This window comes from Arachis stenosperma, chromosome 8 (assembly GCF_014773155.1).
Source record: "Arachis stenosperma cultivar V10309 chromosome 8, arast.V10309.gnm1.PFL2, whole genome shotgun sequence".
NCBI classification, from domain to species: Eukaryota; Viridiplantae; Streptophyta; class Magnoliopsida; order Fabales; family Fabaceae; genus Arachis; species Arachis stenosperma.
In genome coordinates, this window is record NC_080384.1 from 1,943,188 (window position 1) to 1,962,690 (window position 19,503).

General features: G+C 35.2%; 1 protein-coding gene and 3 pseudogenes across 4 annotated transcripts; 2 read left to right on the plus strand and 2 right to left on the minus strand.

The window, feature by feature from the left end:
• The first annotated feature begins 2,052 nt into the window (after positions 1-2,052).
• Positions 2,053-7,336, plus strand: LOC130943844 (uncharacterized). Of its 4 annotated transcripts, none has more exons than XM_057871889.1 (6): positions 2,053-2,154; positions 3,398-3,491; positions 3,839-3,946; positions 4,341-4,421; positions 5,433-6,130; positions 6,640-7,336. In XM_057871889.1, the coding sequence occupies exons 5-6, from the start codon at positions 5,522-5,524 to the stop codon at positions 7,006-7,008; spliced, it is 978 nt and encodes a 325-aa protein (XP_057727872.1). In that variant the 5' UTR covers positions 2,053-2,154; positions 3,398-3,491; positions 3,839-3,946; positions 4,341-4,421; positions 5,433-5,521; the 3' UTR covers positions 7,009-7,336. The 4 variants fall into 4 exon arrangements, with proteins under 4 accessions (XP_057727872.1, XP_057727870.1, XP_057727869.1 ...); XM_057871887.1 differs by having other exon boundaries at positions 3,454-3,491; XM_057871886.1 differs by lacking the exon at positions 3,398-3,491.
• An 83-nt stretch (positions 7,337-7,419) lies between these two features.
• LOC130943846 (uncharacterized) lies at positions 7,420-9,550 on the minus strand (annotated as a pseudogene).
• Positions 9,150-12,066, plus strand: LOC130943845 (protein BUNDLE SHEATH DEFECTIVE 2, chloroplastic-like; annotated as a pseudogene).
• Positions 12,067-12,803: 737 nt separating this feature from the next.
• On the minus strand, positions 12,804-16,631 carry LOC130944459 (heme oxygenase 1, chloroplastic-like; annotated as a pseudogene).
• Between the last annotated feature and the right edge of the window lie 2,872 nt (positions 16,632-19,503).

Sequence of the window (19,503 nt, forward strand, 5' to 3'; positions counted from 1 at the left end):
AATCGTATAAAGAAAGAGTAGATTTTCTATAATTAGACATATTATATATATATATATATATATATATATATATATATATATATATTGAGAATAAAATATCACTTTAAAATAAAATTATTATTATTAATGACATATAAATATTAAATTATATTAATACATTAATAAAAATACATTATTATAATAAAAAGTTGCAAGAATTAAAATAACTAAAATTTATTAACTTTAATTAGTTAAATTAGCATAAAATAAGAAAGAGATGATTAATCAGATTAAATAAATTAAAAAAATATTACTAAATAAAGTAAATGTCACAATAATTATATTACTAATTGAAAAAAATTAATTTAATCAATTCAAATTTTTATTGAAAATAGATAATTAAAGATCATCAATGAATAAAAATAAATAGGATATAATACATTAAAGAATAATTTTGGTAGTATAAATAATAAAATTAAATTATTATATACAATTTTTACTTTTTACCTTATTATGATTGAAGTTAACATTAATGGTAAAAAAATAATTTTAGATATTCCCAATTTGTATTTTACAACATAATTAAAATACAATTCATAATTTTTTATTTTGTGATTAATTAATATTTTTAAAATTTTTTGGTTAAATCTTCTATAATTTATGATTGATAAATTTTTTCTACAAAATACAAATTTATGATAAATTATTACAATTATAATTAATTAAAACAATAAAAAATTATAAAAAAATCAAATAAAAGATAAAAAATAGAGTAAACATTTATTTTGAAACTAAAAATTTGTTAATTGTGCTAGAAATTCTAAAAATTTGTATCTTATTATATAATCAATTTTGTAACTCACTTTAACTTTATTATTCATTTATTGTATCTAAAAAAATATATAATGTCACACTTATTTTAAAAAAAGATGAAACTCTTCAAATATACGGTATAATATATAATTTAAGAACAATAAAATAAAAATTTCTAGAATTTTATAATAGTATTTAAAATTTTCAACGATGATAATATAAAGTATTTAAATCGACCAAATGAATAATAGTTATCATTTGCACATCTTATTTAAATTTGAATTTTAAAATTTAATTTGTATCTTTCTTTTTCTAATATAAATTATTTTTGACAAAAAATAGAGAAAAAAATTTATTAGACCAAAAAAATATCCTATCAAAAAATTATTATAAAAAAATTTATAATTAGAGAAAAAAAGAATAAAAGTATTAATAATAATTAAGAAAAAGAAACGAAGTTTGTATTAAAGAATATTAGAAAAGAAATAATAAAATTCATATTAATAATAATAATGCTGAGAAATGATATTGTTGTTTTAGATTTCTAACCTTTGTTTTTGGCTATCTTTTTTTTTTTCTTTATTTTTTTTTAAATTATCAAGTGATAAAAAAATAAAGAATAATTCAAGAAAACGAAAATAGGAAGATCGAAAACAATAAGATCAATCACTACAAAAAAAAGGTTAAAATGGCATGGAGATTAAGGCGGTTTTAAAGAACCGCCATATTATCGAGTTATTATGGCAATTTTTTCTGCTGCCGTAGATGGCTTTATATATTTTGGCGGTTCTGGTGATTATGGCGGTTTTTAACCGCCGTTTTCAAACACATATAAAAAGAGAAAAATTGCAATCCCTGGTTCATTCAACGCCGTTCTTCCTTCTATCCTCTCTGAACATACAACACTCTCATTTCCTCAAGTGTAAAGAAGCTCTCCGACAACGCCTTCTTCCTTCTAGGGCTTCTCCTCTCTTCGCCGGTTACGATCTCTCCAGGTACCTCTCCTTCTCAAGTTAAACTGAAACCGAAACCGAAATGCTGTTTTCGTACATAGAGAAGCCGAAATCGAAACTGATGCTGTTTTATTTTGTTTTTTCTTTTGTGCTGTGGAGACGAAGATTCCGGCGAGAGGCAAGGCTCTGGTGGCTACTGACCTCAGCATTTCGATTCCAGAAGGCACCGATTTCTTTGTTTTTGTTTGGGTTAGGATTTCAAAATTGCTTTTGGTGCTGATTTTTGGGGTTTTTGTTTCTCTGCAGCTCTGTTAGGGATTTTTGGCTCTTCCGTTAAAGCATTGGATTGACGTTGGTGCGGGGGTGATTGACGACGATCTCAGGTCTTCTTTCGCTTACTTCTATTAAGGTGTTTCTCTCTCTCTCTCTCTGAACTCAGATCTTCTATTGCTTACTTCTATTAAGGTGTTTCTTTGATCTCTGATCTCAGATCTCAGATCTCAGAAAAACCTTGGAATAGAAGAAAAACCTTGCCATCGATGTGTTGTTGACTGGGATTAGACTCTTGCTTACCGGTTGCGGCCTTGCCTTCAGTTACAGGGCAAGCAAGCAACTTGTGTGGATCACGCTCATGCAACACATGAAATTTAGCTTCATTTCGATACTGTGTTTGAAAGTTCAGTGTATGCCCGTATTTCCTTTTCACAAATATCAAAATTATTGGCTAACCCATCTTCATATTCCCTTAAAAAAAGGAAAAAAGTTCTCCTAAGTTATAATACAGACCTATAATGGATAAGGAAAGAGGGTGTTTTTAGTGTGGAAGTGATTTGAATTATTTGTGTGCTAATACAGACAGAGAGCTCACTGAACTTTTATTCATTATTATTGATTGATGTTTGTGTGCCTTGTAAGGCTGGCATCTCATTATTCAAACTATTAGTTTATCCGCCTCTTTTGCCTAGTTAAATAGTTACTTTATTTAGCATATAATAATTATCTATAGTAGTAGAACTACAATTACAACCAAGTTGCCTGCATGTTCAATGGCTCAAATTGATTAATCATTTCAAAAAATGTTAGGAGTAATAGTTTTAGTGTAAAATAGAAGATAATTGGCTAATATTAATTCAAATGTAAAGTAAAAACAAAGAAAAAGTATTAGTCTAGTCATCCAAAATTTTTTTATGTGACTTACTCTTTTTTCCTTTTGCTATTGCTTCTATTAATACGTGGACTGTGGTTCTGGAAAATGAAAACTTGGTAAGAGTAAGAACAAAATTGATTATGGATGGTCGTGGTTTATATGTAAAAGAAGATTTTTTCTTTGAGAAAAAATTCACCACTTTTTTGTTATTTTGATGTGTGTATTGGACACTGGTTGAGCTGTTTCTTTGATTTTGGACTTGCTTCTTAGGCACTTAGAACCATTTTGTTTTGCAGTTTGGGAACTAGTTTATGAGGCAATAATTGAACTATGTTTGCTTTGTTTTGCTTACTTCTATTTAGTTCTCTTTATTTCTCAAGCAAAAGGAAGCAACTCAAGTAGTGTAAAGGTGTTATTCAAATTGTGTGTTTTTTCTTCTGAAGTTGATATGTTTTGCTACTCAATTTTGTCATGAGTTGTTGAAATATGAGTGATTATGTTGCAGTTTGTGTAGTATGTTGCAGTTTGTGATATCCAACTATATTTAACTCAATTTTGTAGAATTCTGCACTCAAGGTTCATATCTTCTTCATTATTAGGTAACTTACTTTTTCCTCTGCTGAATTATTGAGTATGCTTCTCTGTCTTGACTCTTGACCTTAAAGGGTAATCAAATATCTTTTCTTTTTGTGCTGTGTTTTACTTCCTGGTGTTTAATTTTGAACTTGTTTGAGGAAAGACACTCATATACATACATACACACACAGATGGTTATCATTTCTAGTAGTTGTTTGTTGTGTTTGTTGCTGTATCAATGAAAACCTAACCTTTTGTTTCCCTTCAAACTTAACCACCTGAACATATCATACCATAGTGCTTGACAATTTGCAATAGTGAACGACTTATTGCAACTTTTCTGTTTGTTCTATTTTTCATTTTTCTGCAGGAGGACTTTGATGAATTCAGCGATGTTGATGAACTATACAGCTCATTGCCTTTAGATAAGGTGGAGACTCTTGAAGATCTTGTTACAATCCCCCCTGGCCTATCTAAGGTATTTGTTTGCTCACGATTGTTTTGTTGCAAGTATACAAGGGATCATTTAGTAATACATATTGAAGCATATGTAGATTCAATTTACCACATTGGGTCATTGATTAATTTTTCACGTTGGCAAATTTTGCTGGATTCCTTGCTGGGCTATGCAGTTTATGATGGTAATGTATTATAGAAGTCTAACATTTAATTGATGGGTGATGCGGATTTTAATTTCAGAAGTGGTTAACTCTTTACAAGATACCCTCCATGAACCTCTTAATTGTGGGAGTCTAATGCACTGAGTTATCCTGTTTTTATTGGTTATTTTGACCCTAGGTTCCTATAACATTCTCTTTAACTTGTAAGAACAATTCCTTTTGGAACTCCTGATTTGTTTTGTTTTCTGGTAGGCTACTCCTAGTCTCAGCTTGAAGAATACTTTGGCTGTTTCAGCATCACAATCAGCATCAGCATCTGCCTCACAAACATCTGTATGTATTTCATGTTTATATTTATATGGAAGGATGCAGGAGTCAATGTTGTTGATATGAAAACATAAGAATGGTTTTCAGAAAACTTTTGAGGGATTAAATGTTAGGATGTTATTTTTTTCATCCCATAAAAAAAGGGCTATCCCGTTCTTTTTATGTGGCCTATAAGCAATTTTGATGATGTGATCTTAAAGCATCTGTCTAATTAAGAGTAATAGTAGTTAAGATTTTCAGATAATTATTGGTATCTCACCTAGTGGGTGTAGAAACAAGCGTGCATCTGCCATTTTAGTATGTAGTACCTAACATTAAAAACTTTTTTTTTTGTTATTGGTGTGAAGATTTCTTTTGCCAGTTTCCTTTTTAACCCAAAAAATGAATCACATAACATGTTGGGCCCAATCCAAACAATCTGAAAATTCAATCGTGGACTCTCTTCAAAGCATTACTAAATTTCATTCAAATTGGGCTAAGAGAAATAGAGATATTTAGCCAAATACAATACCAAAAAATAAACCAAATTGGGTTGGTCTAGTGGTTAGCTCACTAGTCCGCTTAAACAAGTGTCAGGTTGGGGGATATCGTGGGAAACAAAAAAAAAAAAGATTGTGGATTTAGTTTATGTCTTGTTTAAATTGTAATTTATGAGAAGTCCTTATAGGTATGCCGTTTCGCCGGAAGTCCTTTGTTCACTTATTTATGTCTACCTACCCCATTTTAGCATTGGTAAAAGTGTAAATCCTTATTTCAAACCACAAATATATGTGCATCAATATACTAATTATCTAAATTAAGTTAAATATATTTAGATATAATATATCTATCTATATTTCATCTGTTAAACACAAACACAATTTTATGTTCCCGTATCCCTATCTCTATCTCCTGAAATAAACGCAGCCTAATTGTCATTTACTTACTTAATACCCACCAAAAAAAAAAAGATTTGGATCCTGTATTTTGCTGACACTCTTGTTCTTCTTCACTACTCACTGAGTCATCATTGATCAGGTTGAAACTATCACATTCTCCCGTTCGCAGATTGAAATCTAAAAGATCCCATCTTTCACGAACCTGAATTATATCCATTCTCGTTTCCAATGCCAAATGCCTGGAAAAGAGACAAACCCACGAGGCTACTCTCCCCAAAGTTCCTCTTTTTACTCTTCTCCTCCACACTCATCCTCATCTTCATCTTCCTCTCCTCTTCTCGCCCCTCCAGCCCTAACCCTAACCCTAACTACTTCGCCCTCAACAATCGCCTCTCGTTCCATGCAATCTCCCCCTTTGACTGCTTCAATTCCCCACAGGCCCACCCTGTTATCGCTAGCACCGTCGAAGGGGTTCGCTACCCATTCCTCTTCTCACTCTCCGATTTTGGAACCCTTCCCGATAAGCCCCACAAGAACATCGTCAGGATCCTCAAAGGTAAGCCCTTTCGGAAGCCCGACATATCCGTGACGGTTCAGGACATTCTGGAGAAGGCCAAGACCGAAGGGAGAGACGGCTTTTTCGTCGACGTGGGTGCCAATGTCGGCATGGCCACCTTCGCCGCTTCGGCTATGGGCTTCCCGGTCTTGGCCTTCGAGCCCATCTTTGAGAACTTGCAGAAGATCTGTGAAGGGATTTTCTTCAACAGGGTGACCAATTTGGTTACGTTGTTTGAGGCTGCCGCTTCTGATCGGCTTGGTAACGTTACGGTTCACAAGGTGCTATTTTATTTTTAAATGTAATTTTGTTGCTTGAATTCAATTTTGGTTCCTGTATTTGGCGTTGATTTATTTGTTTAGTTGTTTACTTGAGCTATAATTGTTGAAGGCTGATACTAATATAATAGCTCAGAAAATAATCCTTTAGGTGTAGGGTGAATTTTGGAGAGTAGAGTAGGAAATTGCAGCTAATGAGGATAATTTAAGAGCTCAATTGTGTCGCATTCTCTCTCTAAAAGTGTAAAGTAATTAGAGTGGTTAATGTATATCAGGAGTTAGTTTGAGCTTAGTAACTACACTAATTACTAATGGAAATTGAAAATGCAACTGTGAAGTTTTACATGTTAATCCTATGTCTTATGTAATCATAATTAATGGTGATGTCTCAGGGTTGCTTCTAGTTTAGTCATAGGAAGCAATGAGTGATATTTCAGTTATAGTCATTAGTTTATGTTGAAATAGATTGCGAGTTCTGATGAGATCAAATTTTCTTTTACTTGATTCATCAGTTGGTTGGTAGGCTGGACAACAGTGCTATCTCTGCCACAGGTGCAAAGTTGGCATTCAAGTCTAATGAAGAGGTTGCAATTCAAGTAAGGACTGTTCCTCTTGATGAAGTGATTCCGGAATCGGAGCGAGTGCTTCTGCTTAAAATAGATGTCCAAGGCTGGGAATATCATGTCCTCAAAGGAGCAACAAAGTTGCTCTCAAGAAAGGGAAGCCAAGCACCATATCTCATATATGAGGAAGACGAGCGTTTGTTAGAGGCCAGCAATAGCACTTTCAAAGAGATCCGAGACTTCCTAAGTAGTGTGGGTTATAATGATTGCACCAAGCATGGCACGGATGCACACTGCACCAAGAAGGATGTAAGATGATTGATTGTGTAATTTTTAGTTTTCAGATTTGCAGCAGCACCTTGATGGAAAACCAAGTCATTGCTCTTTTTCTGGAAAAGCTACTTCTTGAATGGTGAATTTGATTAGAGATGCTGATGGAAAGAAGTTAAGATGGGAGGCAAAACTACGCCGCCAACAGCAAACTCGGTAGTTACTTGATATCACACGAAAGTATATCTCTCTGTAGAAATTGGGAGGGAATATGTTCTAGACATGAAATTCTCGTGATTCTTGTGTACATTAATATATTTATAACAGGTTCATACAGTCTATGAAAAGGATTTAAAAATTAAAATTCATGATATCATTTTTGGTGTCATAAAACAATATGGACGTATAAATTATAGAGTGAACCTATCATCTGTAGCAGCCAACAGAACAGAATCTATATACATAGGTATTGTGTACGTTATTCGATACACCTTCTATGATGGCAAATAGCCAAATACAATTGATCAATATCAATGGAAACCGAAAGTATCCACATATGTTCCAACATGACTCCAGAATATTATTGGACGAATTTTATCTTCTTGGTCAACATTGAATGAATTCTTTAGCTTCAATTTGTGTGCAATTTGAATCAACAGAGAGCAATGTGCAGGAGTAACAGGAACTCTTAATATCTGCAATACAAACACCAATATTCTTATCTTCAGAAGCCTTTTTACAAGGACCATACTCACCATAAGATTTCTATGGTTTCCGAGGCATCCTAATTTTAAAAACATTTACTCTTAGGAAATTTTAGAACCCTTTTGTTCTATGGTGTCATGATCAAATACCATTTTGTGCAGGCATAGATGCTACATATACAAAAATTCTGTTGATAAATAACATGTTTTACATTTTCACAAGTGCCATGTAACTTGTGGGTTGTGGCAAACCAATTTGGTAACTACAGCTTTGTGGTAATAAATACAGAATATGGGATTGATACCTGAGGATCTAATCACACAGCTAGCTCTTTAGGATTCTTTTGGACCACTACTTTTTGAAGGTCCTGCTCTTTCGACCATAACATCATAAAGCTGCTTCCCATTCTGCTTGTCATACACAATAAATCATCAAGAAACAGTAAACATGAAGAAAATGTTGAATCTGAAAATAAATATAAAATTTAAGTAGCTGGAAATGATTTCCTATATTTATTATACTTACAAAGATTATTGGGAAGAAATGAATTTGTCCCTCAGGCTTTGTTTGTGTCTCCTTGAAGTAGACTAAAATAGGGAAGTTAGGCCACCAGAATTCCCAATTAATAAATGTTGAGTACCTGAACAGCAAATAAAAGCAGGGTTTTCATTCATGCTACTGCTCTGAAACTCCAATTGGTATATACAATAAATTTGATTCTTACTTCCAGCGGTTTTTTCCTCCCACAAATGCATTTTCTCCTGATTCCTCAAGCTGGTCACCTATCCTTACTTCCTAAACCATAAATTTTCTCTCACTCATATATACATAATTAAAACTACAAAATCAAAAAGCATCAACAATACATTTAGATGAAGACAAGATCACAGAAATAATATGCAGATTAAGTTATACATTATGATTATATTGACTAAAAATGAATGGCTATTTGATTTTGACAGAAGCGAGAGGCGAGAAGGCAACAAACCAGAGCCTCATCACCAAAGACGAATCTCACTCTAGTGGCCTGAGGGAAAGACAAATAATAAAAGAAAAAGTCAGCTGCCAAAAATGGAATGGAAAAGATGATACATATTGTAGTAATCAGAGTGGTAAAAAAGCAGCTAAGAAAATGATACAGCTTCTTTGAAACAAAGTACTTATATCGTTATGCAAGTTTGTGAGACCCTCTTTATTACACCACCATTTACTGATAAATAATAGTTACCTGAACCAAGAGAAGCAATCCAAGAAGGCCACAGGAACTGCAGGTACCAAATTCTCTGTATAGGCAAACCCACCAGCAACTCCTGATAGTACAATTTTGAGTCAAACAGTAATCTAGGGAGAAATTGAATTGTCTCATTTAAGTAATGGTAAAAGTAGTTTGCAAGATATGCTTCCATTTCATTCCTCTAGATTTTAATCCACCTTGCTTCCAAGAACATATGCACATTCAACTCGTTATGCCATCCACCATAAAATTATGTGCTTAAAACACATACAAATAAAGAATGAGAAGAAGTAACAAGTATCTACCAAGTAGCACAATTGGAATCCTATAATCTGGTTCTACTCTTCACCCTCCTTCCAAGCTGTCAACGAAAGAAAATTCACCACAGACCACAGCTAGAATTCAATAGTTCATGTTATCTCAATTACATGCAAGAAAATTAACATAAGAGCCATAGAAGGGTGAAGCAGTAACCAGTGAGTTAACAACTAAACGGTTTCCATGGTTGCATTTAACTGAAAAGGGAAATGAAATCTTGAAAAACAAACCAGGGATTATGCTTACTATGGATCGGAAAAAAGCTGTGTAGGGACAACAGAGTGCTCGCCATTTGTTTGTGTTTCTCAAAACCGAAGTGGGGGTGAAGTGTGATTACCGTTATGCCAACCATTTTGTGTCATCAAAGTTGTCGTCTTTGGAGGTAAATCAGGTAATTGGAACATGCCCAAGGGCATTGAAGGAATAAAGGAATAAACTTTTACCTTACCCCACGAATTTGAGGGCCTTTCAACTCTGTTCTTTCGTTGCCACCAAGAAGTTGAGAACTGAGAAGAACTCACTCTCCTTCTTCGACCTTGAGATTTTGAATGGCGCACTCTCTTTGTTTTGCTCCTATTTGTTCCTTAAAGTCCTCGAACCGACCAGGTACCTTTAACTTTCTCTGTGTTTATGTAATTGAATGCGACTTCGTTTTACTTGAAATAGGAGTAGTTACTGGAAATTCGGTCGAAAAGCTTTTCCGATAACAGAAGCATGCCAGAATGCTAAAGCTCGAAAATTTCAGTCTTTGGAGGTTAAGGTGAGATTGAATTCAGTATCCCATTTATAAAGTATGATGCTTTGTCTTTTCATTTGTTTTATATCATAAATGATAATTTGTTCGCAGCAGAGAGAGACCATTGGAGCTGAGCTTATCAGTATTCAATCTTGTGATAATTAAATTTAACTGGCTGGGAGAAAGAAAACTTATTCAGCGATTTTGGTCATTTGAATTTCATAAATTGATTCTTCAGGACATGAGTATATATTTAGTTTTTCTTGAAAAATTTGATGTGGTAGAGCATGTATCAAACGTCGCTAGTTTTCTATTTATTGTGTATTGCAATGCAAGCACCTTGAATTCCTTTCTGAGCTTGATTGAATACAGGCTGCGGAAGACAACAGTCAAACCACCACAAAAACAAAGACCATTGTTTGTCCTGACTGTGACGGAAATGGTAAGTGGAAATGTTGGATTAATTGCCTTTCTATGTTGGTTTTCCACTTTTTTATAGTTTTCTTAATGAGTACCTTTATCTGGTTTCATATAGCAATTGCTAGTTCCATTTATCATCCCTTTTCCTCGACAAGTGTTTGGCAATAGTGATGGAAATCTGCACCAAATAATGACAATGGTATGCTAGTTCTATTAGGGATCTTGTACATTTGGAAATGTGGTAGTGGCTCAGCCTTTATCATTTCATTCTCCATGTGACAAAGCAATTAATTAGCCTGGACATACCTTCACATAGTATTGGTAATCCATTGCCAATGATAGTCCTCTCCTTTTTGTATTAGTGCAGAATATTTATCATTCTTGATGATAAATCATGGTTTCTCACAATTAGAACAGATAGTTCTAATTTCTTGATAGGATGAGCTGGCAGATGTTTAAGTTTGTTCTTGACAGCGTTCCATTAGAAATATATCTTCATTCATGTATAAATCTTTTGCACTGGTTTATTATGCTTTTGTTCTACTATCAGGTGCAATCTTATGCACTCAATGCAAAGGCACTGGAGTTAACTCGGTAGACCACTTCAATGGACAATATAAAGCTGGTGGATTATGTTGGCTATGCAGGTAATTAGATCAAAATGTTCCAGTATGAGCATGTGTTCTGAGCTATTTTTTCTGTGGTATTTGTTTTTTTGCTATGCCATTATGTACTTGTATGTATCAATTTCCAATAGAAATATTGAGTGTATGTATAAACATCATTGTCGCTGCCACATCTTGCTTGCATCATGCGATTTCAGCAATACTGCAATAAGAGTCGGAGACTGAGAAAGAGACTGAAATAAGTTTCAGTATTGTGTTTGGTGTAAAGTGGGAGACAGAAACTGAAATAAGAATAAAGCTCTAATTTAATTTGCACAAAAGGTAAAGTTTGAATTAATTAATTGAAATAGAGGTATTTTAGATATAAAATGTTATTAAAGTTTCAGTTTCCGTCCCCAAAAATTTTAGTCTCCTGTGTCCCCACTGAAATTTTGGAGACAGAGACTGAAATTTTAGTACCAGTTTTTGGGCCAACAAACATGATACTGAGTCTTAGTCTTCCAGTCTCCGTCCCAATACCTCAAAACAAACGCTACCTTAGTCTCAGTCTCTCTTCCAAATGTTACCTAATTGTGTTGGTATGGATTGCCTGTCCGACATGACTAATATACTTCTCCCTTCCCCTCTTCATAACATTGTTGAAAATTTGGGTACGAAAAGCACTCAGAATATAATACTTTGTTCAAGTCTATTAAACATAATGGCAAATCTCTTCTTTGTTTGTGATTAGCTACAATGGAATCCTATCAAACATACATGTTTCTTGCAGGGGTAAAAAGGACATTTTGTGTGGAAATTGTAATGGGGCTGGCTTCATTGGTGGATTCATGAGCACATTTGATGATTAGAAGATTGCCTACATTGAATTTTTGAAGATTCCCTATGGCTAAAGGAAGAGAAAAGCAAGTTGGAATCCGTTTGTTCATTTTCTTTTTTGTTGTATGTGTGATCAATGTTATAGTACTCTGCAGCTGTGACAATAAGATTTTGTTTGAGTTCATGATTGTTCCTTGGTCGATTAAATAATCTTCAGGTTCTGTATAATTAGTATATGCAATTTGGAAGATGTTCAATTGATATTTGATAATCACTTTTCAATGTAGACTAATAGTTTGAAGAAGTTTATTTTTCTTTTAAATGAATTTTTAAGCAAGTTTCAGTTTGGTTGGTTCCAACCAAAGGGATACTCAGTTAATCATAAAAAAGAACCTCATGTGCATAGTTAGCAAACCTATCTCTGCTTGAATTGAAAATTTAATAGCATATACTTCACAATCATCATAATATAAAGGATATTGTTGTTAGATACATTTCATAAAATGTTCTCATTCTCAAAGTAATGCACCAGACAGAAAATATTTAATTATATAATTATAATGACAGTACAACTCCAATATCTGAGTTACATGTTGCTTTTTGATTTCATTGGTATATTATTAGAGGTGAAGATGGATCTCAGCCAATAATATGAATTTAAATCCTTAAGATAGTCATTGCATGTATTTACTTTCTGCAAATCGCACCAGATGGAAGCCGCGTGCACTGATGTGTCCTTCATTGTTATTCCGAGAGTGCATAAAGTTTAGAGCAATGCTAGGGGGCAGCAACTTTTGTGATTGTTAGCCATCGACTAACCATCAATGATGATTTGATGGTATGAGATTAGTGCGAAATTTCATCCAATAGTTCACCTTTCTCTGCTAGTTACATGCTTGCCAAAATTCAATAGAATTGCTGCCCCCTAGACTTTCCCTAAAGTTTATAAATGAACACATTATTTACAGAGGTATCATGGCAGCAGCGCCTATGATCGTGACAGTATCAAACGGAGAACCTCGCCTGACATCTTGAATGTTTTCTCCGTTTCTTCTTCAGTCCATCCCTGAGAAAATCACAAAGGAATCTATCAGAAAAACTGCACGGCAATGTAGTAAAAGGATTACGAGAGTTAAAGAAACTTACTTCAGTAACTTCGTTCAGCTTGTCCCTCACGTTCTGTAACAACTGGGAAAGGTTGACATCCCATTTATAAAACTCTAACTCTTTCTTGTTAAGCAACTTTTCAGCTACCTGCATTAGTGAAGATTAAGATGCAAGAAAATCTTGAGTACAGAACAGGTAAACTATCATATATTTTTTCAGTTTTTCTGCCAGATGTTTATAGTTTGAGATAAATTTAAAATGTATAGAAATATGTTACGTACCTGGAGAGAGAGAGAATGCTGAGTCAGCAGCAAAGGTAGCCAAAAAAGGAAAAGATTTGGAAAGGGTTAGGCTAGGAGAGAAGAGGACTCTCGAAATTCTATTATCTTTTACTGTTCTATTGTATTTCTTAATTCTCATTAAAATAAATACCAGTGTAACAACTGGTATCAGAGCACTGGGTGTGCATGATGTCCACGCGAGCTGCCATGGAGTCAAGGTTGGAGGCGGTGGAGAAACGGATTGAGGAGTTACAGGAAGCTCAACAACGATCCTTGGAGGCATTCTCAGCAAATATGTTGAGACAAATGAGGGAGTTGCTACCTCAACAGCACCAAGGTGGAGGCACTGGTGCAAACGACACCGGGGGAGGAAATGACGGTGGAAGGAACGAGCAAGATGACGAGAGGGTAGAAGGGAACGGTGCAGGAGACGAAGGGCAGAGGAGATTCGAACCAATTCGAAAGATTGACTTACCGGTATTCTCGGGGGAGGATCCGAATGGCTGGTTGGTTAGAATGGAACGCTACTTCAGGGTAATCGGAGTAGTTCCGACACAGAGGCTGGATTTTGCAACAATGGCTTTGGAAGGGGAGGCCCTCACCTGGTTCGAATGGTGGGAAGAATACACACCATTTCAGACATGGAGACGATTCAAGGAGGATTTATTGAAACGTTTTCAACCTGGAGCTGCTCTCAACCCCATGGCTCCGTTACTAGAGGTGAAACAGGTGGAGGACATCGCTCAGTATAGGCGAGAGTTTGAGGCTGCAGCACGAACGCAGAGAAACCTGGGAATAGAGGCTCTCATGTGCATCTTTGTCAATGGACTCAAAAAGAAAATTCAGGCAGAATTGGAGGTGGCTCAGTTTGATAATTTACCAGCTTTAATGGATCGAGCCATGGCTATCGAATGGAGAAATCAAGCATGGAAGGAGACTGGAGTTGACCCTAACGGCAAGAGGGTGGAGGGGTTGCCGAAAGGGAGCGGATCAGGTGGATCTGGTTCGGTGGGAGCTAGATTTGGATTTTTCAAAAATTCTAGTTCAGCGAAGTACAACACCCACGATGGCAGCGAATCGAGGGGCGAGATTGGATCCAACACAAATAGAGGCACCCCTACTCGTACAGGCCTTACCACCAGTTCAAACGGAGGCAGCAACGCTTCTCATTCGCAGATGACTTGTAACAGCGGCACACGGCGGCTCTCGAACGGAGAGTGGGCAGAGAGACAGAGGAAAAAGTTGTGCTTCAGATGTGGAGAGAAGTGGGGACCTGATCATAGGTGCTCCATGAAGCACTATCAAATCATACTCCTAGGAGAAGATGCAGAAGAGGAGGCAGAAGGAGACATAGGGATGAACCAAGAGGCCCATGCAGGTGAACGGAAAGAGCTGCAAGTGTCATCATACTGCTGCAATTCAAGAAGCCTTTCCTTCCGACCACCTTGAGGACAAGGTGATGCTTCAAGGGGAAGGTATTGTTACTTACCTGGAGAGAGAGAATGCTGAGTCAGCAGCAAAGACAACCAAAAAAAAAAAATTTGAAAAGGGCTAGGCTAGGAGAGAAGAGGATTTTCGAAATTCCTCTATTATCTTTTACTGTTCTATTGTATTTCTGAATTCCCATTAAAATAAATACCAATGTAACAACTTTTTTTTTTGTGGTTAGATAAATATTTTAAAATCATTGATGGTTGATAACAAAAAGCTAACTGTAAATAGTACTGTTTACAAAAATATGTCTATAATACAGTTCTATATATTGTGTTGGTACTTGGTACATCTGCCTTTATTTTAAATTATATTCCTTTCGTTCTTTAATTATAATGTGATGAGATTGTAGGTTGTTATTATTATGGTGAGAGAGCAAACGGCCGTTTCCTTCTACAACAAGCTGCGGGAGTCAGCATCCAAGTCGTCCTCCACGCCACTCCTCATCTTCCCTTCAACTTCCGATGTTGACTCACTTTGCACTATGTTAAAACTGGTACCAACAGAATGTTTCCACACCACTCGATAAAACAAAAATAAACTGAACAAGTTATTCTTTAGGCAAAATACTTCCAGCTGGAATTCATTGAATGGAAATACAGAAATTACAATAAAATAGAAAAATGATAACAGAGGAATTTCGAAAGTCCTCTTATCTCCTAACTTAGGCCTTTTCAAGTCTTTTCTTTTTTTGGCTGCCTTTGCTGCTGACTCAGCATTCTCTCTCCTGGTACGTAACAAAATATTACATCCGCTAAAGCTTTATATGCTGCTGTTATGAAAATGATCAACTCTGCAGTGGTGGGATACCACACACATGCAGAATTTTGTTTAGTCTATTCTTTCTTATTTTAGTTTTAGTCTGCTACGTCTACATCCTTTATAATATACACTGTTTTGACACTAATATTTTCTTAACAATCAAACATATATTCTCTTTGGTTTGTTAATTAAAAAATAATTTAAATACAAAATGAATTAGTAACAATCATATTTTTATACGAATATAAAAAATATTTGGTGTATAAATAGCATTTTTCTTTCAGTTTGGTCATTAACTGGAAGTGACATCATTTGAACCTTTGTCAACAGATGAAATAAAAAATGTTATATATACATCAAAAATCATCCACCAAATCAATCAGTATATCTGTGTATAATTACATGTATAGTTTCACTCATTTTGTATTTCATATGACTACGAGTGACTGATTTAGTGGCTATTTTTTGTGTATACCTAGCATGGTTGGGTTGAATTTCAAAGGCTAAGTGAAACAACATTACATCAGTACTATTGATTAATTACCAAGAATATAACAGAACTATGCAGAGATATCTGCAACTTTGACATAAATGGAGTTTTACATGTATCTGATCTGTTACCTTTTTCCCAATCATTCTTCCACCGGCTGAATGTGCGAAGTAGATGTTGTAAAAGTGGCAGATAAAGGCTTGCTCGTCCTTGAGATACTTGGCATAGTTAAGACCTGGTGAAGAAGGTTCTGGGATGGCATGACCTTCTTCCTTGAACCACTTCAAATCTTTTGCCAAATTTGCACACCTTTCCAACCCTATGTTCCTGAATTCATCATCTGCACAAGGACATCAAGAGATTCAATCATGTAATAATCATAATCGGTCCTGCTAAGGAAACTATAAGAATGATTTTTTAATTTGAATCATAACGATTGTAACTAACATGAAGGGTAAAAAGCATGTTGGATGATCTCCACAAGAAACTTGAGGTATCCATCAATGGTAGGGTCCCATTTGGAAACTGATCGCTCCTCAGGTTGCTTAGGTTGCATGCTCCCTTGTATGCATCTTCATAGACACAGACTTCAGTTCCTCCACAAACATCTTCCTGGGTGGAGCTTCAGACACACAAACAAACTCCATAGACATCCTTAACAATCACAAAACTTAAAGGATATTTGATTTTCAACTCTTGTTGAAGTTGCAATGAAATGAAAGAATGAGTGCACGGAACCTTTAAATAAGCCAAGGAATGGAATGTTGCACAAGTAACAGTTTTAATCTTCAACTAATTATATAATAATAATAACATTACTAATAATATAAATGTATTGTAAACCATGTAATATAAAACTGCGTGACGTTGAAATTGTTCTGACTAATGGGTATGTATATTAGCAAAGAATTTTTTTAATCAAATATGAATAGAAGTTTTTTATTTGATATTTTTGCGACTATGTTGGATATAATTTCTTTTAATTTTGTGCAATCTATATTGGTATCTATGATTGGAGGATCATATTTTATATTCTATATTTTATATCTTTAACTTCCTCCTTATCAAGTTATCGGGTTTTTCTGCTCTCTATCATCCTTGAGCTTTAAATTTATCCGCTTATTTGTTTTATTTTAAATTTATTTCCTAGAATTTCTTTTCCTTAATTAACTTCATGAAAATCTGGGGGATTAAAAGGTTTAGGTACTTGTTGCATGTTTAGGTAAGAATATTTATTTGGGAATTGGGACAAAAGTCCTTTTCTTTTTTATTTTATTTTCCCCCTCCCTTGAGGGCTGAGGCCTTAATGACGTTTACAACTTTGTTAGATCCTTCTGTGCTGAAAATTGTTTTATACTTTTGCGCAAAAGTATAATTATCAAATTTGTGGAATAGTTTACTCATTCGCTTATTTAACTAAGTGCTAAAGGTTTAAATATTATTTTGTATATGTAATAATATATTAATTAATAAAAAATTTTAAATAAAATTTTAATTTATGATAAATTAATTTTTAACCTACTGAATTAAGAGATATTTAAGAAAAAAAAATATCAAACTTACTAATTGTAATTCCTACTCCTTTCAAATACACATTTTGATTTTTTTAAACTACTTATTCTTTCTTATAAAATTAGTAGCCAAACTTTTCATCCCAACAAATTTAATGATTTTTCACTTTTAGTTTAATATTTTCATCTTTAATGCTTTTCTTGACTTTTCTTCATTTACCATAATTTACATTCCTTTAGTATGTTTATTAATATAAATTAAAATAAGTTTTTTCCCTCTCGTTAGTCTCTACTCTTAAAACATTCTTCTTGACCTTTAAGTATTTATTAATCATTTAAAAATATTATTGGTATACAAAAATTAGTCACTAAATAAATGAATTTTTTAAATAAATAAATTAAATATTTTAATTATAAAATAAATAATTTGTAGTGTTTTTATCGATTTATATTGCCTTATCTCGTTTACAGTATAAACAAAATAAGGTTGTGCATATGTCTTTTACATGTTTGCAAACGTGATACATGCAACAACAAACGTGTCAATATAAACGAAATATGCACAACCTTATTTCGGTTATACTGTAAACGAGATAAAACTTAAACGCGCCTATATAAGTAACTCGTTCACAACGCCCTTTTTGTCACTTTCTTTATCCATTACCTTCATTTCTCCCTTTCTCGAACGTTTTTCTTGATATTTATAAGATATTCGGATTTTATGGCACGCACGGACACACAAAACGGAGGTATCAACCACTTGAATGTGACTAGGCACATTGCGAGAGGGTCACAAGATCTCTATTCAGCGCTTCACAGATTATCAGCCTATGTAGGAGTACCGGGCCTGGTATCAGCATGATTGCCACGTTAGACATCTCTCTGGTGAGGACGTACTTGATGATCCCAAGCTTTCGACACTACCGGATGACGTTCAGTCTACCGCCAGTTAGCCCAAGGACATGCTTGACCTTCCCCAGGATGTTCTTAATCGTCGTAGACGTGCCAGAGAGGTTCGAGCAGACACTCGGAGGCCAACTAGGAGGGAGAATGGTGCGAGGGACCGTGGAGCAACGGTGGATCCTCGGAGGGAGCGGGTCAAGCCTCATAGAGAGTGACTAGATGTCGAGTTTGAGGAGGAGGCAAAGTATGCGAGATAGGAGGACCATGGTGACATACCAGCCGAAGGGAGGACTCACCACCGCTACCACCACCACCTACAGTCTCACAGACGCATCAGGTTCGAAATGATCCTTTTACTTCCCCACTTGGTTGGGTGGATCTGGGTGCATCGACGAGTGGTCATGATAGATCCATGATAAAGGAGATCCAGTTCGACAAGGTATTCTTGATTCACACGACAGACCAGCAGACCATGCATTGTCTTGCGAAGCATTTCTGCACAGGCAAAGAGCGGAGTATCGCCCAGGAGTCTCATTTTTCATTAGCTCCTACATCTACCTCGGTGTGGGTTCCTTCCTGGTCACCGGAGTCCAGCACCTCGTATGATACCAATCTCCCCCCAGGTTCTCAATGTGTGACACCCCCATCAATCGATTACGAGCGATTGATGACTGCACGCCCTTGGACCTGTACCACCATAGTATCCACCCGTAGAGCTTCAGTACCAAACACAACCATATGCTCTTGGCCCATACGATCCTTCTCAGGTGTACTCACATCCTCCACCACCATCGCCGCCAGTACCACTGCTACCAGTACCATCGCACACACGGGCTCCACCGATTCCATGACCTGTCAGACCACCTCATCGGGCACAACCTCCAGGTTGTGGCATTAGGCATCGGTTGCATTACTCGCACGACCAGCACCGATGATGTATTTCAGATGCTTTTCATATTATTCAGTTTTTATTTTATATTTTATTTACCAGTTACTTGTACTTTATTTAAATTGAGTAATGAATTTTGTTTATTTAGGATGTTTTTTGTATGTTACTTACTAGCTTCATGAACTTTATGTAGTTTGTGTACCGAACTTTATTTAGATTGTGTGATGTTGTTTACTTAGTACAGTACCTCATTT